The sequence below is a fragment of the Dama dama genome, chromosome 6 (genome assembly GCF_033118175.1).
Source record: "Dama dama isolate Ldn47 chromosome 6, ASM3311817v1, whole genome shotgun sequence".
NCBI lineage: Eukaryota > Metazoa > Chordata > Mammalia > Artiodactyla > Cervidae > Dama > Dama dama.
Genome location: NC_083686.1, coordinates 6,244,746 through 6,272,101, shown reverse-complemented (window position 1 = coordinate 6,272,101; position 27,356 = coordinate 6,244,746). Strand labels below are relative to the sequence as shown.

Sequence of the window (27,356 nt, the reverse complement as noted above, 5' to 3'; positions counted from 1 at the left end):
TCTACAGGAACTCCAGGTCTAACATCAAGCCAACCACAGAGGACTCGTCCAGGGGTGGTGGCAGCCAATGCCAGGTCATGCTCAACAGGCTGCTCAGAGTCACCTCAGGGTCCAAGGCCCTAGACCCCCAGGCCTGGCCCAGATGAAGCTCGGCCGCTCACCCCCTCCCATGCCTCTGCAGGGCTAACGGGCATTCCGGCTGGGCTGCTAATGGCATGCAAATTTTTAACATAAATATGAGAGCAGCAGTCATTTTATTCTGCCCAGGGAGGCAGGCAGACACGGGGCATCATGTCTGCAAGATATAAATGAAGCCAGTGGAACTGAAGAATAAAGATGCTTTCCGAGGTATTAGGGCAGGCTGCAGGCACCAGGGAGTAAACGGCTCATTTCCTTTTATACACATAAACGGCCATGAAATGAGGCTTTCCTCTTGGCTTTTACATTCAGTTTTGTCTTGACTGTCATTTTACTGCAAATTGAGAATATGCAGCCATTGTTCCCACCGTCAGGCAAGGAGGGTTAACTGCCCTCCTGGTGCAGGGCCCTCACACCCACCGGGGACACTTTCATTCACATCTGTCATGCTGGCCATTAAATAAATAAAAGTCCTGCTGGTCCCTTTGATTGTTGTCTTGACAACCACCCTCATACCAGGAAAGGCTGGAATGGGCAGTCTGACCCTGCAGGACTAATAGCTTGACAACCAGATTCAATTAATCTTTATTATCCTAACATTCATGGCAACAAACATTTGCCTGTTTGTTTTACCGACAACTGGCATTCATCATAAGCCAGAATCAGAAAGAACACATTTGTCTCTTGAAGGAAGTTAATCTTGTGGATGCAAACGGTGAATTCACAGCACCCTAACCCTAATGCTAACCTTGGAGTTAAGCAGAGACGTGAAGGTGCCTGGGTCCTTTCTGACAATACTGGCCGCTCACCTGAGCGGGGCCTTCCAGGCCCTGCCCTGCCCTGGCCCCAGCTCACCCGGCCTTCCTCTCCCCTCATCCACCGGCTCCATCTGTGGGCTTCCTCCTCTCACACCTCGTCCTCCCCTCACGTGGTCCCCGCAGCCTGGGCCCCCGCAAAGCCACCTCCCACCCACTCCAGCCCTTCTCAGCTTTACCAGAGTCACCTCCTCGTGGAAGCACTCTGGTCAGAATTCACTCTTTCTCCTCTACACGTGCGCATGCATGTGTTACAAGTATGCGTCCCTGCTTCTAGGGATGTTCAAACCACTCCATTTGTTAGAGGTCTCCTCCCTTGCTTAAAAAAAAAAATAGTGTAAGACTTCATTAAAGGAACTTTTAGATTTTCAATAAAATACAGCTTAAAAGGTGAGTATTTCTGTAAATGCCACCTTTGAAATTTCTGTAGTTCAAATGGGATTTAAAAGGTGTTTCAATATTCCATAAAACTTCTAGGTCAAGATATTAGCTAAATTCACAGATAACTGGTTATTTAAAGATTAACTTTCAAGTCAGCCAATATTTTGCTCATACTCATTTTCTGATAACAAATACATCAATCCAAAATTACCTTATCATACTCCTTTGAGGGGTCAAACTTCTTCTGTATAATATTTCTTAAAATATCTGGGGGGAAAAAAAGCCACAAAACAATAGCAAGATTACTTTTTCAGTAAAAAGATAAAAAGGTTATTTAGAAAATATGTGCTCACAAATTATTGAACTGCGACATAGTATACTTTTATTTCTCTTTCTTAAGTAGGTAAATAATTGAGCTAATGAGGCTCTAATCAATCAAAGAATGGAGGGCAGATATTTTTGACCTAAAGTTTTGCTAGTTGGCAGAACTGGAGGGTTGCCATTTTTAAGAGTTTTCAGCTTTTCACAAGACGCCTTCATATTTACCAACAAACTACATGCACCTACTTAATACTCACTGATAAAATGTTACACTGAAGTCACCAATTCTTTTTTGTCAATAAATCAAGTTTAATTATTTCTTTTTAAATTTCCAATGCGGCCACACCCATATGTTGACTCTGGTTGCTCAGTCATACAAACTGCAAGAGCTGAGCAACAGAAACGATATGGTCCTCAAAGCCTCAAATCTTTACTACCTTGCCCTTCACAAAACAAGTCTGCCAACCCTTGTCTATATGAACACGTTGACAGGACACTGAATTGCAGGGTTTAAAGTTTTAATGTGACCGGTGTGCTTGAATTTTGCCGGTTAATTTATGTAATCCAAACTGGACAGACAGCAACCAGCCTTAGGAAAGAATGAAGATCTAAACTGTAAATGTGATTTTCTGTTTTTAGTTGGAAAATGCAGTAACAGTTGCACGCAGGTTAGTGACATCAGATTTCCTTAGTGAACTGTGACTCCATGTATCCCTAGAGGTTTTTGTCCCACAGCCCATGAAACTGCGAATTCTTACTTGGAAACACAGATGTAATTTAGTCTTTAATAATCCCACATTTACATGATATTTTACAAATCAAAGGAATTTACAATTAACCTAATCCAAGAGCTCCTTTATTAAGATTTTTTTTTTTTTTTGATGTGGACCATTTCCAGTCTTTATTGAATTTGTTACAATATTGCTTCTGTTTATATGTTGTGGTTTTTTTGGCCCAGAGGCATGTTGGATCTTAGCTCCCTGGCCAGGGATCGAACCCACACCTCAGTCTCAACCATTGGACCTCCAGGGAAGTCCACTACCAAGAGCTCTCAGCATGAAATGTCCCTCCCCACCTCCAAGCAGTGCATGAAAATCCGGAAACAGTAAGCAAAGTTGGATGTTTCTGGACATGATCATTTGGGGCATTTAAAAACTCTCATGTAGGTCTGGAGCTACGTTGTATCCCGATCCACCCATCTAGTAATGACATAGCGCGGCAGACGGCAGGTGGCTCAGTGGTAAAGAATCCACTTGCCAATGCAGAAGTGGGTTCCATCCCTCGGTTGGGAAGATTCCCTGGAGGAGGAAATGGCAACCCACTCCAGGATTCCTGCCTGGAAAATTCCATGGACACAGGAGCCTGGCGGGCTGCAGTGCATGGGGTCACAAAAAGTCAGACACGACTGAGTGGCTGAGCACCCACGATGCGCTGATAGGGAGGATGATGTCTAAAAGCTGTGACCCCAGCCCAGGTCGCCCTTCCTCTGGTGGGGGCCCATCCCACACTGCCCACTGTCTCCTGCCCCAAGAGTGAGCATCTGGGATGTTCTGGGTCCTGCACGGTCGCTTCCAAAGTGCACTAACAGGGGGGCAAAGGCAACCCCAGGGTGAAGCCTGTTTTAAACCAAAGATGTTCAGATGTACAGGCCAGGAAACAAAGCAAGTCACGTGCCCACAGGACATGTGAGGGTTTTCCTTCTGGAAAACCGCTTCCCAGATGCGTGGAGCAGACACATGTGATGCAGGAACAGGGATTTTCAGGCTGGCAGGGGCCCGGGGAACCCTAGAGCTTCTCCAAGGTCCCACAGGGGCAACCCGGGGCCAGAAGGCCACAGGTATCCTCTGGCCTTGGACCAATCTCTCTGCTTCGCCTGCACACACCTGACAAGTGTTGCTCAAGCAGAGGCCTCACTCTGTTGTGCTGGCCAAAAACCCGTCTCAAGACTCTGAGCACAGACATCTCTGTTCCTGTGGTTTAAAGCAGCACCAAGAGCCACGTAGGTAATTTCAGATTTCCGAGGAGCTCCATTTAAAAAGGTAATTAATTTAAGATTAATTTTAGGGACTTCCCAGGCAATCCAGTGGTTAAGACTCCACACGTCCAATGCAGGGACTGAGGTTTGATCCCTGGTCGGGGAACTAAGATCTCACATGCCTTGCAGTCCAGTCCCCCAAAAGATTTCTACCATGTCAAGGTTATACAAATATTTTTAAACATTTTTTAAGATTAACTTTAATATTTTACTTACTCCAAGTATATGCAAAACAGTATCACTTCAGTGCTGTTGCTGTTCAGTTGCTAAGTTGTGTCCGACTCTTTGAGACCCCATGGACTGCAGCACGCCAGGCTTCCCTGAGTTTGCCCAAACTCATGTCCGCTGAGTTAGTGATGCCATCCAACCATCTCATTCTCTGTCACTCCCTTCTCCTCTTGCCCTCAATCTTTCCCAGCATCAGGGTCTTTTCAATATGGTAACAATATAAATATGAATCTGGAGGGGCTTTCCAGCTGTTTCAGAGATAAAGAACCCGCCTGCCAATGCAGGAGACCCGGGTTTGATCCCTGGGTCAGGAAGACCCCCCTGGAGGAGGAAATAGCAACCCACTCCAATATTCTTGCTCAGAAAATTCCACGGACAGAGGAAACTGCTGAGTTACAGTCCACGGGGTTGCAAAAGAGTTGGACACGACTGAGTGGCTGAGCACACACAAATATGAATGAGCTCTTTTACAGTCTTATTTTCATACCAGGAGTTCAGAAGCTAGTGCGGATCCCTTCGGTTCAGTTCAGTCGCTCAGTCGTGTCCGATTCTTTGCGACCCCATGGACTGCAGCATGCCAGGCTTTCCTGTCCATCACCAACTCCCGGAGTTTACTCACACTCATGTCCATTGAGTCAGTGATGCCATCCAACCATCTCATCCTCTGTCATCCCCTTCGCCTGCGTTCAATCTGACCTCCTTTAGGATGGACTGGTTGGATCTCCTTGCGGGCCAAGGGACCCTCAAGAGTCCTTGGATCCCTTCAGTGCATTGCGATTCAGACAAGCTACAGTTCAAGTGCTTTGTGGCCACACGCAGTGAAGGACTTCTGCCCTGGACAGCATAGGCCCAGAGGTGGCGGGACTCCTGCTTACCTTCACCCTGGGGTTCACCCTCTCCCAGCAAAGTCCCAAGGCCTCTATTCCCTTTCTTATCGTCCCATCCTTCTCAGTGTCCCTAGCCACAAGCACACAGAATGAGCATCCTTCACACTCAGGACCACAATATCCATGCTCCCCTCAGCTTCCCTGTGTATCTCTAATTAAGTGGCTCTTCATCAGGGTAAGCGAACATGAGAACTGCCTGCCCAACGTGACGCAAGCATCTTTCCTTGACAGGCCAGGGACTGACCTTCTGTGGCTCTTAACTCCTCCAGAAGCCTGGAAGCCTCCAGGCAAAGAAACTCTATCTCAGAACTAATAGCTTCATTGCTGGTGAGAACTCTGAATCCGCTACCATCCATCTCAGATAACACGTGCGAGAACTGGGGCCCCACCTCTCCCCCCCCCACCCCGGGTGGTCCCCAAGTGTCACACTCACTCTACTGCACCCGGTCCTTTTGTCTTTGTCTTTCCTGACCGGCCTGTGAAAGGCTTCTGGTGCAAACCACCTCAAGCCTCCAGATTGCCTGTGTCCTCACATGGGAGGAGGTCACGGAGAGGACGTGACCGAGGTTGGCCTGGGAGCTGGACCCAGGCACTCAGAGGCTCCCCCGTCTCTGCTCACAACGTCCTTTCTGCCCACCCAGTCCACATGAGGAGCCGGGTTCAAGGACGCGGCCTGCAGAGAGTAATGTGAGTTGAGACCATCTGGATGGTGTACACCACAGCACCCAGTCGACCCCCACATTAACTTGGAAGACTCAGGTTGGGTGGGGGAATGCAGAGATCTGCTCATCTCTCAGCCCCTCAAGATAGGCCTCGAAAGTAAGTTTTCCTCCTTCTCAAACCTGCTACTGACCCATCACGGGGACCTCTTAAGCCTCTCCTTGCTCTCGAGTTTCAGATGTCACCTGGGTCCTCCGGCCCCCATGCTGCAAGGCTGTGACCCAACCCAGCAGCAAGTCCCAGGGCTCCAAAACCATCTGTGGGGTGGATGCCACCCAAACACAATACTTCTTCACCAGAAAGAGTGTTGCTTCCACCCCGCAGGTCCGATGGGACCCCTGAATCTGTGACCAGCTTCCCGTATCGCCTGCTGAGTATTAGCCGTTAGCAGGCGGGCGGCACAGAGCCCCGGAGAACACGCAAACCGAGACCTTGGTCTAGGCGGGGCGCTCACTGCAGACTGCCCACCATGACCGACACCAGCTCTGATGCTTCCCAAACGGACCGTGAAGGGAAGTGAGGAGAAAGTCGCTCAGTCGTGTCCAACTCTGCAACCCCATGGATTGTAGCTGCCCAGGTTGGGTTCGATCCCTGGGTTGCGAAAACCCCCTGGAGAAGGGAAAGGCTACCCACTCCAGTATGCTGGCCTGGAGAATTCCATGGACTACAGTCCCTGGGGTCTCAAAGAGTCAGACAGGACTGAGCGACTTTCCCTTCACTTCACGTCATGGTCCATTTGGAAAGCATCAGAGCTGGTGTCGGTCATGGTGGACCGTCTAAATGGACAGTCTCGCCTAACACTCCCCACTGTGTTTACATGCTTCTCAGCTCTTGGGAAGGCAGGCACAGCTCAAAGCAAGCTATAAAATGATCCATACCATAAGGGCAGCAGGTTCCATTTGCTGCAAGAATCCTGCTAACTTAAACGTGACCCACTCTTTGGGTCACTCAGCACTCAAACCACCGTATGAAGTGCCTACAGGGTGCCAGGTGCTCTGATCATGATAGAAGGGAATCAGACTCCTTGCTTGAGAAACCACTGTATTCACCCGCCCTCCATGAGGCGTCAGTGTGGACAATAGTGACCTCCCTGCCCCTCCAGAGCTGAGGGAGGATCTACTGAGATGGGACCCGAAAGGCTCTGAGCACAGGACTGGACCATTCCAGGAGGCAAGTGAGATCTCCCTGCCCTGGACTCAGAGGGCGGTCTGGTCACCTTTCTTCCTGCCCTGGATTCATTTCTTACTGTCTTTCCATGCTCTTTTCCATAACATAGTAGTTGCGTCTGAAGATACAGCAGTGTGAAGGAAATATATAAACGTGGATAAGGAAGTTACTTTCATGGTAGAAGACTGTTTCTCAGAATCCAACTCCATGGGTCTTCCTGGGTAGACCGGCAGCCTCTCTGTGCTCAGCTCCCAGACCTTACAATGTCTTCTCAACTGGGGATTTACTTTAAACTTCATGTGATGATGGAAATTAAGAAATGCAGCAGCCGGACATCTTGGTGGTTCAGTGGTTAAGACTCGGTGATACTAAAGCAGGGGGCAGGGTTTGATCCTTGGTCAGGGAACTAAGATCCCACATGCCGTGTGGCCTAGCCAAAAAAATTAACAACTAAAAAACTACAGTATAGAAAGTCTTGAAAATAACAAGAGAAAATGCTTATTATATACGGAAACAAGACTATTACAAATAATGTAACTTCCCAGAAGAAACTATGGAGGCCAGAGGACAGTGTAATGAATGACGGGATTCATAGATCTGAAAAAACACAAACAAAAGTTGTCAACCAAGAATTCTAGATGCAGCCAAATATCCATTAAAATAATAATAATAATAATAATAAAACAATTGTGGTAGCAAGAGCAAGAACAATCCCTTGGTTATACTACCAAGTTACAAAGTGGGTGGGTTTTGTTTTTGGCTCCCTATGTGTGCGTCTGTATATGTGTGATTTCTCCATGAGTTTTTTGATGTTTGAAGCTACACAAGTCTTGTAAAATAAAAAAGTACCTCGTGCAGGCTCTGTCTATGACAGATCCATCTACCTTAGCTTAGACAACACTCATCTTGACAAGTAGCTCAGTAGTTCAGTCGCTCAGTCGTGTCCGACTCTTTGCAACCCCATGAACCTCAGCACGACAGGCCTCCCTGTGGGATGAGTTGGTCCATCACCAACTCCCGGAGTCTACCCAAACCCATGTCCATTGAGTTGGTGATGCCATCCAACCATCTCATCCTCTGTCGTCCCCTTCTCCTCCTGCTCTCAATCTTTCCCAGCATCAGGGTCTTTTCAAATGAGTCAGCTCTTCGCATCAGGGCGCCAAAGTTTTGGAGTTTCAGCTTCAGCATCAGTCCTTCCAATGAACACCCAGGACTGATTTCCTTTAGGATGGACTGGTTGAATCTCCTTGCAGTCCAAGGGACTCTCAAGAGTCTTCTCCAACACCACAGTTCAAAAGCATCAATTCTTCGCTGCTCAGCTTTCTTTATGGTCCAATTCTCACATCCATACATGACCACTGGAAAATCCATAGCTTTGACAGGATGGACCTTTGTCAGCGAAGTGATGTCTCTGGTTTTTAATATGCTGCCTAGGTTGGTCATAGCTTTTCTTCCAAGGAGCAAGCATCTTCTAATTTCATGACTGCGTTCACCATCTGCAGTGATTTTGGAGCCCAAGAAAATAAAGTCTGTCACTTGTTTCCATTGTTTCCCCATCTATTTGCCCTGAAGTGATGGGACCGGATGCCATTCATGGTGTTCTCGAGACAAGAATACTGAAGTGGTTTGCCGTTCCCTTCTCCAGTGGACCACGTTTGTCAGAACTCTCCACCATGACCCGTTGGCCATCTTGGGTGGCCCTACACAGCACGGCTCCTAGTTTCACTGAGTTAGACAAGACTGCGGTCCATGTGTGTGGTCCACGGGTGTGGTCCACAGGTGTGGAGGAGCTTGGGGCCTTTTGTCCTGAGCAGAGATTAGCGCAGGGCTCGGTATGTGGCATCAATACAGTGACGTGGGACTGTGGGCGTCTGTCCTTCACGCTCATGCCACTCTGCCCTGAAAATGGGAGGACCTTGCTTATTCAGTTCTTCAGTGACTGGGATTGGAAAAGGACTAGACTTTTCTCCAGCTACATACTAGACTTTTCTCCAGCTACATACTAGACTTTTCTCCTCACACCCAGCCTCAAACACTGGAGATAGCGACCTATGTCAGTCAGGTTCTCCAAAGAAACAGAACCAGGAAGAGGTGAGATGATAGAGAAAGAGATAAAAAGACAGAGGAGAAGAGAGAGATGGAGATAGAAATGAAGAGATGAAGTGACAGAGATAGAGAGATGAGATAGAGAAATATATAGAGCTAGAGACAGAAATAGAAGGAGAGACGGAGGGGGAGGGAGAGAGAGAAGGTGAGAGACTGAAATTAAGGACGCCTGGGCACGAGCCAGTCTGAAATCTCAGGGCAGGCTGGGAACTCAGCCAGCGGCGGACATCACAGTCTTGAAGCTGAGTCTCTCCTTCCTGTGGAAATCTAGCTTTGCTCTGAAGACTTTTCAGCTGATTGCATGAGGGTCACCCACATTATGGAGGGGAGTCCCCTAGACGAAGTCATCTTCCTGTAGGTGTGAACCACATCTACAAAACACCTTCCCAGCAATGCTTAGATTAGCATTTCACCAAATCACGGGGTACCGCTTCCTGGCCACGTGGACACAGAAGACCAACCACGACTTGGCCATGCCAGCTGCGCTCCCCAAGGAATGGTTACGCCCCATGGGTGTGCTGGAGCAGAGAGTATCTGAGCAGCCCTGTCACCCTCAGCAGTGGCAACTCCTGACAACCTGAGCCCCCAGCCAGGTCATCAGGCCCCTTTAGGCAAGGACGGGGGACCAAAGGTCATCTCTGAGGACAACTGATCTGAATGATGGAACAAAGAATGCTGAGTTGACTTAGGTTTGGTGTGCGCTGAACTAAAAAGGCAGACAAACAATTGTATCTTGAAAACACTTCCTTCAAAAACCTCAGAACTAAATTGGTTGGTCAGTTGCAAGGTTAAGTGTCACTTCTTTGACAAAGGTTCTTAAGCAAGCCCATATTCCAGCAGCCTGATTAGTTGAAACGTGTTCGCTGTTCTTTGACATCGGGATGAACGTGACCTGCCCACTCCTCAGTTCACACCTTCGTCTGGCTGCTCTGGATATCAATTTGGGGACCCAAATGATGCCACTGCCTCCAGTCCTGGAGCTCACCATATTCCTTCTGGAGTGTCCACAGTGAGTCTGTCTGAACTTAACACTTAAAGAAGAATGCATTTAAACAACCCCTTCAGGCAGCCACAGTCCTGTACCTTTCAGTTTCACAGAGCACTTCCTTCTGCAGTTCACCTCCTCCATCAACACGCCTAAATCCTTTGGTTTGTGGTTCATAAAGGGATTAATGATTCAGATATTTGAAAGCCAAGCTGCCTTTACTGGAACTTATCAAAGGTAGTCCCCGTGTCTCCAGGTATGTCACCAAGTATCCCAGAGGGCAAACCCCTTTTCCCATATTTAATACAATCTGAATCAACCCTTGGTGTGGTTTCCCTTCATTTTGACAGTTCTCAAATTGACTGGAGCGGCTTCCCTGCAGAAGGACGCATGGGCTTGCACCAGGATTCACATTGGCACTAGCTCGCTCTTCCAGAAAAGAGCCCAGGCAAATGCTACACAGGACACAATTCTCGAGAAAACCTCCGGGACCAGTCTGGCCCTTGACTTTCCCCGGCACTAGCTCACACCCATCCATGCTGGGGATTCTATTTCTCTGCTACCACGTACAGCCAGGTCTGCGACTGGGGCAGGCTGGCCCTTCAATCATTTCAAGTGCCTTAGAGGAGGCAGGCTCTTTCATTGCACAGGAGCAGGGGGACTTGTGGGGTCTCTGGAACTTGGAATCCCTGACAAAGATGCCACTGAAATAAGGGCTCAAAGCACAGTGGCCTCCCTGATCACGGGACGGGACTAGGAGGGGGCCACTGGGCCTGAGACAAAGACGGACCAGCAGCTGTGTTGGATTTACCACCACTGGTAAATCCAGGACAGGGGAGGCAGGGAACATGGCTAAGATACCTGTGAAGTCCAGACTATGTGGTCATTCCCTCACTAAGACATTCCTGGAAAGCACACTTTGGTCTGCTCTCCGTTTGAGGAGTGTTGGCCTTGAGGATGTTTGAATCACATCTTTTGTCTGCGCCAAGTTCCCCATGACTGCACAGACACTCCTGTGAGCGTGTGAATCAAAATCTCATTTTGCTCCCTCGTGTGACAATAGAAGGCTCAGCTATGGACCACGGCCCCCCATGGATACAGAGTGAGACCAGGAGCAGAGTGAAGCAGGAAGAATTCCTGTGTATACTCTGAACTTCCTTGAATTTTTAAGAGAGTATCTTAAAATTTTTAAACAAAGCTATTTATTGTCTAATAATGAAACAATATGAAAGACATCCTCTTTCACCTCTTTTCCAGCCCTCCTCTCCCCAAAAATCTATAAAAGGACAGAGTTCATGACACTATCAAGCTAAAAAATTCTAGTTCCTATAAATATAACCAGATTTGACAGTTTCTTGTGTAGGAGATGTGATCTGGAGTCATTGTTACAGTATGTCAGCATGTAGTATTTGTCATTTTAAAAAACAAACAAAAAAACCTTGCGATTTCCCTGGTGGTTCAGTGGTTAAGGCTCTGCACTTCCAATGCAGGGTGCATGGGTTTGATTCCTGGTTAGGGAACTCAGATCCCACATGCTGCGTGGCATGGCCCAAACAAACAAGAAAAAACCTGAAAAGAAATGAAGCGAAAATCTGCAAAATTTCAGATGTTTCCCAATACATAATCATTGAAAAGGTAATAATCAAATGTTCAAGATCTAGAAAAGCCCAGTTTTGTCCCAACAAGTATGTGGTCCAGGCAAACTACACTCTTCCAGCATTTTGTTAATAACACACCAGAAGCGCTCTTTTTTGTGGTTTTGTCTCCATTCACTCAGCTTGCTTAAGCTGAGCTGTACAATCTCCGAGAGTCTCTCATGTTTGTCCCCAAACTACTTTTTATCAGTTGTCCTTGTTGATGTAATCTCATAACTTAATTAAACATTATATAAGCAGATAAAACACGACAACAAGAAACAAAAGTTGTTTATACAGATTCTAAATTGAATGTTTTTTAAAGCTCAATAAAGAGGGGTTATTTTACAAAAGAAAAGATCTGTTGAATGCACTGTGGGAGCAGCCGCTCTGAAAGCCCTGATGAAAGGGAAAGTGTTAGCTGCTCAGTCCTGTCTGACTCTGTGTGACCCCATGGACTCTAGCCCATCAGGCTCCTCTGTCCTCGGGATTTCCCAGGCAAGAATACTGAGTGGGCTGCCATTCCCTACTCCAGGGGACATTCCTGACCCAGGGATCAAACTCGGGTCTCCATTCAGGAGAATTCTTTACCATCTGAGCCACCAGGGAAGTCCAAAAGTCCTGATAGAAAAACAATAAGAATCTAGGGGGAAAAAAAAAATCAGTGCTCAGTTGACACCACAGATTCTTGTTAATGGAATAAAACCTGAATTAGAAGCCACAAGAGCTGTGTTGCTGGGGAAATTCCTACCCAGAGACTTACACCCCTCTGACATTAGGATGACACTCCCCTGACATTCACAACAAACTGCGGAAAATTCTTAAAGAGATGATAATACCAGACCACCTTATCTGCCTCCTGAGAAATCTATATGCAGGTCAAGAAGCAACAGTTAGAACTGGACATGGAACAATGGACTGGTTCCAAATTGGGAAAGGAGTACCTCAAGGCTGTATACTGTCACCCTGATTATTTAACTAATATGCAGAGTGCACCATGTGAAATGCCAGGCTGGATGAAGCACAAGCTGGAATCAAGATGGCAGGGAAAAATACCAATGACCTTAGATATGCAGATGACACCACCCTTAAGGCATAAAGTGAAGAAGAACTAAAGAGTCTCTTGATAAAAGTAAAAGAGGAGAGTAAATAAGCTGGCTTAAAACTCAACATTCAGAAAACTAAGATCATGGAATCTGGTCCCATAACCTCACAGCAAATAGACGGGGAAACAGTAGAAACAGTGACAGACTTTTATTTTCTTGGGCTCCAAAATCACTGCAAATGGTGACTGCAGCCATGAAATTAAAAGACGTTTGCTCCTTAGAAGAAAAGCTATGACCAACCTAGACAGCATATTAAAAAGCAGAGATATTACTTTGCTGACAAAAGTCCATCTAGTCAAAGCTATGGATTTTCCAGTACTCATGTATGGATATGAGAGTTGGACCATCAAGAAATCTGAGCAGTGAAGAATCGATGCTTTTGAACTGTGGTGTTAGAGAAGACTCTTGAGAGTCCCTTGGACTGAAAGGAGATCCAACCAGTCCATCCTAAAGGAAATCAATCCTGAATATTCATTGGAAGGACTGATGCTGAAGCTGAAACTCCAATACTCTGGCCACCTGATGTGAAGAACTGACTCATTGGAAAAGACCCTGATATTGAGAAAGACTGAAGGCAGGAGGAGAAGGGGATGACAGAGGATGAGATGGTTGGATGGCATCACCGACTCGATGGACATTAACTTTGAGCAAGCTGCAGTAGTTCGTAATGGACAGGGAAGCCTGGCGTGCTGCAGTCCATGGGGTCACAAAGAGTTGGACATGACTGAATGACTGAACTGAACTGAACTGACATTCAGATTGTTCAGTGGAAAATGAGGACTCAGGAATCTACAAACTAGTGCCACCACCTAGAATGGAGAACTTGTCAGACAACAGGTGACATTATTGCTTTTCCTGGATGCACTGGAGAGCTGAGACCACAAAGCAATCTATTCCAGTGAGCACCACACTGCTGAGATGAGACATGGGACACACTAGCTATTTCCCCTTTGGTGGTCAAGCAGAAAGAAACCCTTGCAACTGTTCACAATGCCTTAAAGCCTGAGTGTGGACTAGCATGTCCCCTTGGGCTACCTGAAAGCCCAGAGTCCATGGAGGGGCTTGTATTTGCTGGAAGCCTCCACAGGGTGATTATGAAAGATACTGGGGCAGGGCAGGTACCCAGAGAAAGTCCCCTTGGTGGCAAGTGGGCAGGAGGTGGTGAGCTGACACGCACAAAGTCCATATATTTCCCTGGACATTCCTTACAGACAAGGCAACATCTCAGAGCCCAAGGCCAAGGCCAAGGCCAAGGCCACGCTCCACTGCTTCTTCCAGGGTGGGAGGAGAAGCAAAACCCAACTGATCGTGGAAAAGAGGCTGGAAACCCTCCTGCCTGTAGGACACAGGGAAAGACCAATTGCTGGTGGGGGAGGGCAGGGTGGAAGCAAGACTCCTTTGCTCCCAGGAAGGAAGGCACTCTTAGGGCAGAAGGCTTGCATCTTCCCAACACCAGGGCAGATGCATGGCTGCCATGGGCAGAAGGCCTAGGAACGCTGAGAAAGCCCGACTCCCACCCCCCAGGCCCAGGGGCACAGGCCTGGCTAAGCCTGAAGCTGGCCCAGGGTGACACTGCCTCCCACCATGAGGCAGCAGCAAGTGACAAGCGCCTCCACCAGGGTGGAAGGAGCCGGAGCACCGGGGGGGCTGCGGGTGAGCAGGGGCTGACCAGTGATGAGGGCGGAGCGGGAACACTGCAGATAGCCCTCCTGCACACACACCAGGCTCCCACTGTACACAGGGGAACTGTGCGCTCCACTGCGGGGGGAATTGAAAGCCTGAGTGTGGTGTGGTGAAGTCGCTACATCAACAAACTGACTCAGCCCAGCTCACGAGCTCACCGGAAGGACTCACCGTCCCACACGAACAGCCTGACAGGAGAGGAGACATGTCCGGTTCACCCCAGTTTCTACAATGCTACACAGTGTCCAGCATTCAGGAAAAAATTACAAGACACGCGTGAAAGAAAGAAAAATATATGATCCATCGTCAAGAGAGTATCAGATCCAGAAAAATCCAGATGTTAGAGAACCTTCAGACAGGAACTTCAAAAAAAAAAAAGGAAGAAAAAGGACGGTTGAGGGGATTTACATTTATAAATCAAGGTAAAATAAAAAGCCTAAGAAAAGTATGTACAATTTTTTGGATATTCCAAATTTACCAACTTTAACCAATCAACTACCAGTCATAATTACATTGAATAAGAGGACTCTACTCTCCTTAAATTAATCCTAATTTTTTTTTTTTTACTATAAATCAATCAGCGGCAATGCTCTAAGAATTATGATTTGGTCTGCTCTGTCCAAGTTTCCAAACTGTGGGCCCCTACATCTATATTCTTTCTCAGCGTCCTTTAGAGGAAATGGAGGGGAAGATAGTGTTCTGTGAGTCACTCGGTCCTATCCAACTCTTTGTGACCCCATGGACTGTAGCCTGCCAGGCTCCTCTGTCCATGGAACTCTCCAGGCAAGAATACTGGAGTGGGTTGCCATTCCCTTCTCCAGGGGATCTTCCTGACCCAGGCCTCCTGCATCGAAGGCAGATTCTCTGCCATCTAAGCCACCAGGGAATTCATGGGGCCCTGTGAATCACCACTGAGCCATGTGCTTTAGGCAGCATGGCAGAGCAAGAAGAGTATGCAGTTTAGAACCAGTCATAACTGGCTTCAATTTCTGCCTTCACTACTCAGAAGCCACGTGACCGGTTAGAATATGGATCAAATTACAGAAACTCTCTGGGCCTCAATTTCTCCATCTGTAAAATGAAGAGAAAGCAATTGCTACTTAGGAGCTTATCAAGATGACATAAGATGGCCATCACACACAATCCTCCCAGCAATCCAGTAGGGGAAGTGGGACCATTCTGATTCCCCACTGAGGACCCCGAGGCTCAGAAGGCTGATGAACATACGGCATGGATTGCTTGGTTCATAAATGGTGGGGCAGGAATTCAGACTCAGGAACATTTTAATGCTGAAGCCCACGCCCCTTCCAGTACACAGCCCTGCATGGTTCAGATTCCAGGTCCAGCCTTGCCACCTGTGGGCAAGTAAGGTGACTTGGGCCATTATCTGAATTCTTTGCGCTTCCATTTCTTCATATGGACAATGAGTTAATAAAACCTACCTGGCAGGATGATCCCAAGTGATGTAAATTATATGTGGTGTGTAAAGCGCCTAGAAGGGTAGCTGACATCATAATTAGTGCCTCCAAATCATGCTGTTGATGGTGGGGTGATGGAGGCGGTGGTGGCGGTGGCTGAAGCGGTAGTTTATGAAAAGACAGGCCTTTGGGTTTTTTGGTTCAAGATAAATATTGGCAAAATATCCATTAGTGGCAGATTAAGAGGATAAGACTGTGGTCTCAGTCTGGTCCTCCATTTACTTGCTCTATCATATTCATTTAAGCCCCTTACCCTCTTAGGTTTGAGTTTTCCCATAGGTATAATGACATAATTAGACTACACACACAAAAATATTTGATAGGTAGATGGAAAGATATACTATGTTCACAGATTGGAAGAATCAATATTATTAAAATGTCCATACTACCTAAAGGCAATCTACAGATTCAGTGCAATCCCTATCCAAATACCAACAGCATTTTTCACAGAACTAGGACAGATAACTCTAAAATTTGTATGGGAACACAAAGACCCTGAATAGTCAAAGCAGTCTTGAGAAAAAAAGAACAGAGCTGAAGGTATCATATGCCTTGACTTCAGACTATGTCACAAAGCTACAGTAGTCAAAACAATATGATACTGGCCTAAAAACAGACACATAGATCATATAGAGAGTCCAGAAATAAACTCATGCACTTGTGGTCAACTAATCTACAACAAAGGAGGCAAGAATATATAATGAAGAAAAGAGAGTATCTTCAATAAGTGGTGCAGGGAAAATTGGACAGCTACATGTAAAAGAATGAAACTAGAACATTTTCTCATACCTTATACAAAAATAAACTCAAAGTGGATTAAATACCTAAATGTAAGACTGGAAACCATACAACTCCAAAAAGAAAACATAGGCAGAACACTCTTTGACGTAATCATGGCTATACTTGTTTTTAATCTGTCTCCTAAAACAGAAGGAATAAAAGTATAAATAAACATTTGGGACCTAATTAAACTTAAAAGCTTTTGCATAACAAAGGAAACCACAGACAAAAAATGAAAAGAAAACCTACGGATTGGGAGAAAGTATTTGCAAATGATATGACTGATAAGGGGTTAATAAGTAAACAGCTGATACAACTTAATATTAAAAAAAAAATCCAACTAAATAATATGCCAACAATCACAAGAAAAGATGCTCACCATAAACAAACATCAGAGGAATGCAAATCAAAACTACAATGAGGAACTTCCCTGGTGGTACAGGGGATAAGACTCTGCCTGCCAATGCAGGGGACACAGGTTTGATCCCTGGTCCGGAAAGATTCCACATGCCGTGAATCAAATGAATCCACATGCCTCAACTACTAAAGTCAGCGCTCCCAGAGCCTGTGCTCCACAAGGAGAGAAGCCCCCGCAATAAGAAGCCTGCACACCGCAGGGAAGAGTAGTCTCTGCTCACCGCAACTAGAGAAAACCCACGTGCAGCACAAAGACCCAGCACAGCCAAAAATAAATCAAACAAAAACAAATTTTAAAAAACACACAGTGAGATATCGCCTCACACGTGTCAGAACGGCTCTCACCAAAGAGCACAAAATAACAAGTGCCGGCAAGGACGTGGAGAAAAGAGAACTCTCGTACGCTGTTGGTGGGAATATAAACTTGTACAGCCGTTAAAGAAAACACTACGGAGGTTCCTCAGGAAACCAAAAACAGAACTACCAGATGATCTAGCAATCCCACTTCTGGGTGGATATCTGAAGAAAATGAGAATGCTAATTCGAAAAGATGCATGCACTCCAGTGTTCACAACAGTAATATTTACAGTGGCCAAGACATGGAAGCAACCTAGGTGTCCTCCAACAGAGGAATGGATCAAGAACATGTGGTATATGCACAATGGAGTGCTACTCAGCCACAGAAAAAGGAAATGTTGCCATTCGCAACAACATGGATGAATCTGGAGGGTCTCATGCTTAGTGAAATAAGTCCGGGAAAAACCAATACCATATATTACTGCTTACATAGTCCATCTAAGAAAAGTAAAACAAACAAATGAATGGAACAAAACATAAACTCACAGATCCAGAGAACAAACTAGTGGTTGCCAATGGAGAGAAGGTAGAGGGCAGAAAGTAGAGGATTAAGATTGGAGTAGGGGATTAACAGGTACAAACTACTACGTGTAAAATAAAAAAGCTGCAAGGATATACTGTACATCACAGGGAATACAGCCAATACTTTATAATAACTTAAAATGGAGTAAAATCTGTAAAAATTTTGAACCACTGTGTTGTACACTTGAAACTAATGTAACACTGTAAACCAATGATACCTCAATAAAGAGATGGATCTTAAAAAAAAAAAAAAAATTTAGCAAGCACAAATATGTCCCAGACCCTGTACTAGTGCTAAGGCTTCAGCGATGAAAAGATATAATCCTGTGGTTAATGGGCTCGCAGCCTACCAGGAAGACAGATAACAAGATAGAAGGTAGGTGTGCTATGTGGGACAATGTGGTCGTACAAGATTCAACGTCTGCAGGCTAAGCACAGGACCTCTGGGGAGGAAGGAGAGACAGGGCAGGAGATAACTGACCTGTGTCTTAACGGAGGAGGAGAAACACAGTAAGTTAAAGGAAGGAGCTCCAAGCAGAAGGAACAAAGCTGGGGCCCAGCTCCTGAGCCTAGTTTGGTGGTCTGGCCTTTTACACAGTCCTCCAGTCACTCCTCGTGGCAGAGATGAGAGTTAGAAACTCAGAATGAGGCTGGGATTAGCAAGAGCCTGGTGGTCCCCAAAGTCAATGTCCCAAACTCCATTACCAACACAACACTGCTTATTTGTTTTGAATCTCTCCTACCTAATGAAAAGAAGAGAATGAAATGCCCAAAGCCCACCTTCTTTCGATTTAAACACAATACAAGCCAACTTCAGTTGGGTCTGTAGCTATGCCTGTCTATTAGCTATGGGATGGGAACTCTGCAAGCAGCATGGAAATGAGAAAGAATGCTCCATGAGAGCTGAGTCTAAGCACCCTTGGGCACCTGCTGAGAATTCACAGGCTAGAGGAGGCCTCCCCAGCAACTGATGGAGCCTGTGGACCTTCCACCCCTATCGTTTCGACATTCGTACATGGAGACACACATTCCCTACACTCATAAAGAATCCAAGTTCCGAGCTCTGTTCCAGCCACTCCAAATCACCAGAGTCCTTGGGAAGTACTAGACTGTGCAGTTCCCCCAAGCCTGAGATGTGGCACCAGAATGCTTCTGATGCAGCAGAAAGCCCACTAGTGACTGGAAAAGAAATGGTAGAACATTCCCGTTTACAACTACCATGGTGATGATTTCTACAGGCAGGTGTAATCCATGGATGCTAAAAGCGCTAAGCAAATGAGTGCTGGGGAGCAGGATAGGCTATGGAAAAATCTAGAAGAGAAACCACCTCAACCAAATCAAACTTCATTTCACCAATAATGGGACCAACTGACATCAATAACCTCCTGACATGATGCCATCCCTGACAAAATATTTCATTTGAATCTAATCATGAGACATCAATTAAATTCAAATATAAAAGGACATCTGGGGAGGAGGATGGCTTAGGCTTTTCCAAAAAAAAAAGTGTATTATATAAAGGAAAAAAGTCCCAGAGAACTGTTTTAGATTAAAGGAGACTATATCTACACAGGTGAAGCAGGATTTTAGACTGAGTATTGGATCTAGGGAATTAAAAAATAGAACATTATGGGAAATTCTGAGAAATGTAAATATGAACTGTACATTAGATAAAAGTGTTACAATAATGTTAAATGCCCTGAGTGTTGTACTTGCATGTGGTTGGAGAGAGACTTATTCTTTTTTTTTTTTTTAACTTTTTATTTTGTATTGGGGTATAGCCGATTAACAATATTGTGATAGTTTCAGGTGGACAGCAAAGGGACTCAGCCATACATATACATGTATCCATTCTCCCCAAAACTCCCCTCCCATCCAGGCCACCACACAACATTGAGCAGAGTTCCATGTGCTATACAGTAGGTCCTTGTCAGTATCCATTTTAAACATAGCAGTGTGTACTTGTCCATCCCAAACTCCCCAAGTACCTCTTCCACACAATCCCCACTCCCCCAACAACCAGAAGTTCATGAGAGAGACTTATTCTTATGAGACACATGACGAAGTATATAGTGGTGTGACAAACTGTGAACAACTGATGAATCTAGGTAAAGAATATACAGATATCCATCTGTACTGCTTTTGTAAAATTTCTAAAGATGAGAAATATTCCAAACAAAACTTTGGAAGGAAAAAATCTCTTGGCTCTCTTCCCATCTTCCCCTGCAACCATTTTCCAAATTATTTTGTTTATAAAGGGATTTGGAAAATTCCTTTTCCAAATTATTTCCCATACCAGTTAGCCCATTAACTTAGTTTTCTGTTTATCAAGCTCAAAACTTCTGGACTCAGCTTTGGAAAGTCACAATGCTTAATGGGGTCTTCCTTCCTTGTTGGGATTCTAACTCAAGGGAATAAAGGAATCAGTTAAAAGGTAACTGGGAAAATGTGGATATCAAAGGGAAATGAGAACTAACAGTAAAAAATTAGCATTCTCATTAATTTTGGTAAGTTGGTAATGGCACTATGGATAGTAAGAAATGTCCATATTCTTTATAAATGCATATGGAAGTGGAAAAAAAGAATTAAAAAGGAAGATGGATGAAACAAAAAGGACAAAATCAGGTAATTTTTTCATCTGGGCCATTGGCATGTAGGAATTCATTGTATTATTCTTTCCAGTTTGGGGTAGGTTTGAAAATTTTCATTATTAACAATTTGTGAGAAATCTTACTGCTCTCTCACTCCATCATTCAATTCAGATCTTCCTCATATGTAAGCTACTTTTAATGAACTCACCTACTGATTATTCCCTGAGACTCTCATCTCTTCTAACTCCACTCCATCCTATACAATGTTGTCAAACTAATTAGCCTACAATCCTGTTGGAAGAAAAGTGATGACCAACCTAGACGGCATATTAAAAAGCAGAGACATTACTTTGCCAACAAAGGTCCGTCTAGTCAAAGCTATGGTTTTTCCAGTAGTCATGTATGGATGTGAGAGTTGGACCATAAAGAAAGCTGAGCATTGAAGAATTGATGCTTTTGAACTGTGGTGTTAGAGAAGACTCTTGAGAGTCCCTTGGACTGCAAGGAGATCCAACCAGTCCATCCTAAAGGAAATCAATCCTGAATATTCATTGGAGGGACTGATGCTGAAGCTTAAACTCAAATACTTTGGCCACCTGATGTGAAGAGCTGACTCATTGGAAAAGACCCTGATGCTGGGAAAGACTGAAGACAGGAGGAGAAGGGGACGACAGAGATGAGATGGTTGGATGGCATCGCCGACTCAATGGACACGAGTTTCAGTAAACTCCAGGAGTTGGTGATGGACAGGGAGGCCTGGTGTGCTACAGTCCACAGGGTTGCAAAGAGTCAGACATGACTGAGCAACTTGACTGAACTAAACAACCCATTTTGCGTGGCCTCTACCACTTCTCTTCCAAGCTGTATAGGTCCGAACATGCTGTCCTGGCCTAGTCAGCACCGGTGCTCCCTTCCACTCTTAAAATGTTCTAGCTTGGATGATAAATTGAACGGTCACTGTTAACCAGGTGATCCTGATTCCAGGATCTGATATGTAATGCTATGTGAACTTGGCCATCTATTTAATGTCCCTGACCTCAATTTTCTCATCTGTAATATGGAGGCAATAACACCCATCATTAAAAAGTAATACGTGAAAAGCTCTGAACAAGATGCCCAGCACATATTACGCATTCAATAGACAGTTGCTGTAATTATGTCACCGTATAAATAAAGACTCCTCCAATCTAGCCAGATCTCTTTCTTTTCCCCCAAACAAAACACGCCTTATTCAAAACCCCTCTGAGGTTGGTGATTCTATTCCTCCATCTATCAAAACCCTCCTTCTATACCCTTCAAAGTTAAAATCTGAGGTTCTCAGCTGACTTCTCCTGTCATCAAATACCTACAACTCATCACTCACATGTGACACTGAATGATCCACCGGCTTACATGTCTCCCAGACTACTTATTCTCTGTAAATGCAGCTTGCCTCCTCAACCGGAGACTGCTGGAGTAGGAAATGTTCTCTCTCCCATGTAAATCTCATAATCACTAAACCAGTATTACGATCTGTGGCAAGGGCTCAGTAAAACTTGCATGCCCTAAACAAGACACCAAAATCAGATCTCAGAAACTAAATTCATCAAAGCAAGAATGTTTTCCTTGAAAAAAAAATCTAGAAACAATCATGGCACTATTCTTAAGCAGTTTTGCTATTTTGTTTTAAAACAATCCTCCTCCTATACTATTGGTGGGAAAGTAAATACATACAATCACTGAAGGAGAACAGAATGGGGGTTCCTTAAAAAACTAAAAATAGGACTGCCATATCATCCAGTAATCCCACTTCTGAGTATATATCCAGAGAAAACCGTAATTTGAAAAGATACAGGCAACGTTCGTTGCAGCACTATTTACAATAGCCCAGACACGGAAGCAACTTAAATGTCCATCAACAAAGGAATAGATAAAGATGTGGTACATATATAGAATGGAATATTACTCAACCATGAAAGAGAATGAAATAATACCATTTGCTGCAACATGGGTAGATCTAGAGATTATCATATTAACTGAAGTCAGACAGAGAAAGACAAATATCATATGATATCACTGATACGTGAATTCTAAAAAAAAATTATACAGATAACTTATTTATAAAACAGAAGCAGACTCAGACTTTAGAAATGGACTTATAGTTACCAAAAGGGAACCACAGGGGGAAGGGATGGATTAGGGATTCGGGATTCACACGCACATCCTCCTGTACCCAAAACAGATAGTCAACAAGGACCTATGTACAGCACAGGGGACTCTATTCAATATTCTGTGACAAGCTATATGGAAAAAGAGTCTGAAAAAGAATGGGTATGTGTATCACTGAATCACACCTGAAACTAACACAACATTATAACTGAACTATATTCCAATTTAAATAAAAATTAAATTTAAAAAAATAAGAAATAATTTGAAAAAGGAAAAAGAAAATCCTGCATGTCTTTCCAAAAGGGGTGGGGTTGAGAAATCAAAGACTTCTTAAAGTGAAAGTCACTCAGTCGTGTCCGACTCTTTGCAACCCCATGGACTATACAGTAGATGGAATTCTCCAGGCCAAAATACTAGAGTGGATAGCCATTCCCTTCTCCAGGGGAACTTCACAACCCAGGGATCGAACCCAGGTCTCCTGCATTGCCGGCCGATTCTTTACCAGTTGAGCCACTAGAGAAGCCCTCTGACAAAAAAAACAGAATCCCAAATCACCATTTACTCTTGAACCTTAAAACCCAGGTCATTTCAGCGGTACATTAAACAGCAAACAAAATCTGATTTCTCTCCAGCTCTAAGTCCTTAATTCAGTCTGGTTTTTAAATGCACAACCTGTTTTTTGTTTTTTTTTATGGTCTCATGTATCATAAGAAAAAAATGATTAGACCTTCAAGCACAGTCAGTTCTAGGTAATCTATATACACAGGAGACCAGTGGGTAAATGGTTTGAAACCAGATGATCTAAATTAAATGTCTTTTTGTTTTTCCTCTAAGGTCACAACTTTAGGCTCACATTGTACACGGGAACAAAAGGTGATTTTAGATACAACAATAACCAAAAAAAATCTTTGCCTAGGGAAAAAATCTGGAAAACTGTCTTTGTTCCTTGGATGGAGAACGGACTCTTTTAAAAATGTCTGTTCCTGTGCATTTTGTGTATGAACATATTCTGTCTGTAAAATGGGCACAAATAAAGGTATGTCTGTTGCGCTTGCCAACAATGACATGGCCAAAAATGATAAACGACTCACGCTGTCAACAAAAGCATCTTCGGTCAACAAAAGCTCCTGCTACACCTCGAGTACCAGGAACCCAGCTTGCAACAATGAGCAGCAGCTGCCTCCCTCCCAGCCAACCACTCCCCTCATCATCTCTCCTGACTCCCTGTCCTGCCAGCTCGCATTTGGCTGGATGGTCTAAAACGAGCAAGCTCCCTGTCTCTCTGGGCCTTAGTGTTTTCATCTACAAAATGCAACAGTGAAACTGGATGACTATTTCTGACCCGCTGGTTGCCCCTAAATAAGTTCCCCAAAACCAATGGCCCAATGCCAACTGACAATCAAGAAATGAGGCAAAGGGTGTCTGTATAAGGACCTGCTGGCACGGAATCAGTATTTAAAAGACTGACTCTGGGACACAACCCGGCAGAAGGCACTTCACAGACAAACTCCTCGAAAAGGAAACAAACAGGTGGGAAAATAATCAACCCTCCCAGTGATCAGAAACATATATTAACGTAATGAGATACAATTAATTCCATCTTAAAAATGTCTAACTCATTACTGGTGGTGGCATCAACCATTTCAGGACCTTCTGGTGAACTGATAGTTCTTTCCAAAACTAGCTTTTGATTGTTAACTCTAGGGAAAACAATTCTAAATGCCTGAATAAGTCTAGCAAAAAAAGTGGAAATAAAAGTATGGAGGGATAGGTTATTTCCCGTGTGATTCCACCCATTTTCTCCATGAAGTACGAGGTCCCTGTCTGGTGGAGGAGGGTTCAGGGTAGAAATCTGAGAAAGAGAAGAGAAAGTATGCAAATAGGAAGGGAATTTACTCCATGTCTGGACTGCCGGGGGTGTGCTATGTTTGGAGGTCTGATTTAAAGCAAGTCCTGTAGACACACTCGCAATGTTTCCTAGAAGCAGTGAGTTGCTCTGACACGGACATGAGAAGGTGGAGTAACCAGAAAGTGGGGCGATCAGATTTGAGATTTTGCCAGAAGAGAATCGAGATGGATGAGAAGAGGAAGGGGATGGTGATGATGGTCATGAAGGCATGACACGTGCAAAGCCACCACTGACAGGAAGGAACGTGGAAAGCTTCTGGTTACTAACAGGCCAGCGGGGGCAGGGCAGGGTGGGGAGGTGTACAAGAGCTTATCCACAGGTGCAAACACAACAAACATTTAAGGAGCACTTGCTGTGTACTTTCCGGGGACGCTCTTCTGGGCTCGGGGGACACAGTACGGAAGAGTGAGCCCAAGAGACCCACCCTTCAAGATGCCAGTCAGCAAGATAAGAGATGTTTAGTAGAACACCAATATATGTACCAGACAGAAAGATGAAGCAAAATAAGGACTGGGGACAGGGGTATTCCATTAGGGAGTGTGGCCAGAGATGGAGATGACATCTGAGCAAAGACCAAGTGATGTGAGAAGCAAGCCATGCAGAAGAAAGGACCATGAAAAGAGAACAGTCAGAGGCCAAGGGTCCATGGCAAGACGTGGTGGGGTATGTTCCGGGAAGATGGGGGAGGCAGCTGGTGCGAACTGTTATGGTCCTTTGGAGGCTACTGTGTACCCCCTCCCCACTCTCTCTGAGCTGAAGCATCCGCACTGGTCCAGGTGATGGGCGGCCTCGGAGAGGAAGAACCGCCCGGACAGAGAAGCGCACAGATCTGATACACATGCTCACAGCGGAACTCATGGATTTACCTGCGAGCAAGCGGGCTCTTTACGGAGATGGGTTTGTGTCTGTTATCACAACGTAACACTCGGGAAGCATGTGTTTCTAAAGTCAGCTGTTAATTTCGGAATAGATGTTCATCTCGACTCTGCTTTATTGCTATTGCACTAAATTCCAGTTATATTTGGAATGACTCCTTAAAGAAAGGCAGTTCCTTGCAAAGCAGGCTTTCCGAGTATTCCGTCGTTTTATAGCACGGTAGCCTTGCAGCGTTAAGCGCACATGTCACAATCAATCGCCCTTCCAGAAGCCTGCTGTCCAAAGCTCATTAGCCTGAGCTTCTAGGTCAGCCAACCTCCACAAGGATATTAGCACCCACACAACCTCCTCCTCTCTGGGATACAAGGCTATTTACTGTCAATCAGGTTGGGAGACAGCCTTCATCTCCGTCAACAAACACGTCATACTGAGTCAGTGACACCGTCAATTACATTATTAAAATATTAAATATTTTCAAATAATTGGACAAAGACTTACAGATTCCTGCAATACAAGCTAAACAAATGTCAAACACAAAGAAATTAGGTCACCCCCACCTTTTGGTCCACAGTGCTGACTCCAAAGTTTCCTCCCAGAGAATTACCAAACAGAAGCCCGTCTCTCTTTCAAGCTGCTTCCTGTGAACGGGTCACCCCTCTCCTGGAAGGGCTGCAGAGATTTCTCTCACCTAAGCCACCGCCCTGGGGGTCTTCTCCATCCTTTCTCTTCTAGTTTTAAAATTATTTGGCTGTTTTTTTAAAATCCCACTCAAGAAGAACTTGGCTTTTAGGATTTTATTGTTTAATTTTTTTAATTAATTTTCACACAATTTTCAAAGGCTCTGTTCCATATACGGTTATGACAAAATACTGGCCGTGTTCCCTGTGTTGCACAACACAGGGCTGAGCCCGTCGTGCACCTAACAGGCTGGCCCTCCCACTCCCCCACCGCTTTACAGCCCCTCCCCGCTCTGCCCACCGGTAACTAATCTATTCTCTGACTCTGTAAGTTTGCTTCTGTTTCGTGATATTCACTAGTTTGTTGAGTCTTTTTTTTAGATTCCACATATAAGTGATGTCATACATTATTTGCCTTTCTCTGTCTGAGTTACTGCACTTACATGATGCCCTCCAGGTCCATCCATGTGGTTGAAAATGACAAAATTTCCTTTTTTTTAATGGCTAAGTGATATTCCACTGTGTGTGTGTGTGTGTGTGTGTGTGTGTGTGTGTATACCACCATCTTCTTTATCCATTCATCTGTTGATGAAGGGTCTCCAACATGCCAGACACTGTTAGCATCAGTAACTTTGTAACCTAAGACAGCAAATTATTAAAAGGCAGTGTTAAACGTGCAATAGTAAAAGTGCATAAATTACAAAGACACCGAAATAATACAAACCAAATGACAAGAGGAGCGTGACCAGATTTCCAGAATAGGTATCACATGAAGCCAGCTTTAAAGAAACAGAAGGAGTTTGCCAGAAGGCCAGTGGAGGGAAGGAGGCAACAGAATGAGGTGTCTGATCTCCAGGGGGTGAGGTCCTCGGGTCAAGCAGGAAGTGTAGGAAACAAAAAACAGGTAGAAAAGGAATTACTCATCAAAGTCCCTTAAATCTTGTCTCAAGCAAGCAGTGAGTTTTTCTTTAAAGCACTGATGCAGGAGGTAGCTCGATACTACATAAGGCAACTGTACCCCTGTAGGAAGAAACATTCGTACTGTCTCTGTCTTTTTCTTACTCCTCAACACATAAAGCTGAATCTTCATGAATTCAAGGCGTGGACGATGTGCGTGTACAAACGTACGGTGGAGATTCTGGAACTAAACCCCACTTTGCAGCTGATCAGACGACCCAAACATCAATCGCCGCCCTCAGAGAACACGGCTGTGTGTCAGCCATCACCATGAAGTCACACCCCTGCCCGTGGTCCTCTGCAAACGCCAGCTCACTCGTGCAGATGGTTAGCTAGAGCTGTTGTAACAAAGCACTGCAGCGGGGGCTTCCCTGGGGGTCTAGTGGTTACGAACCCACCTGCTGGTGCAGGGCACATGGATTTACTCCCTGGCCTGGG

General features: G+C 45.0%; 1 protein-coding gene across 11 annotated transcripts in view; it reads right to left on the bottom strand.

The window, feature by feature from the left end:
• The window catches only part of PROM1 (prominin 1), a 113,090-nt gene that overhangs the window by 65,873 nt on the left and 19,861 nt on the right, over positions 1-27,356 (bottom strand). For 9 of the 11 annotated variants that reach the window (XM_061145466.1, XM_061145467.1, XM_061145472.1 and 6 more), the window contains one exon: positions 1,546-1,601. The exons of the other annotated variants lie outside the window; for them this stretch is intronic. In XM_061145466.1, coding sequence (XP_061001449.1) covers positions 1,546-1,601 — 56 coding nt within the window. The remainder of the gene's footprint in view (positions 1-1,545; positions 1,602-27,356) is intronic. 11 annotated transcript variants of the gene reach the window in all.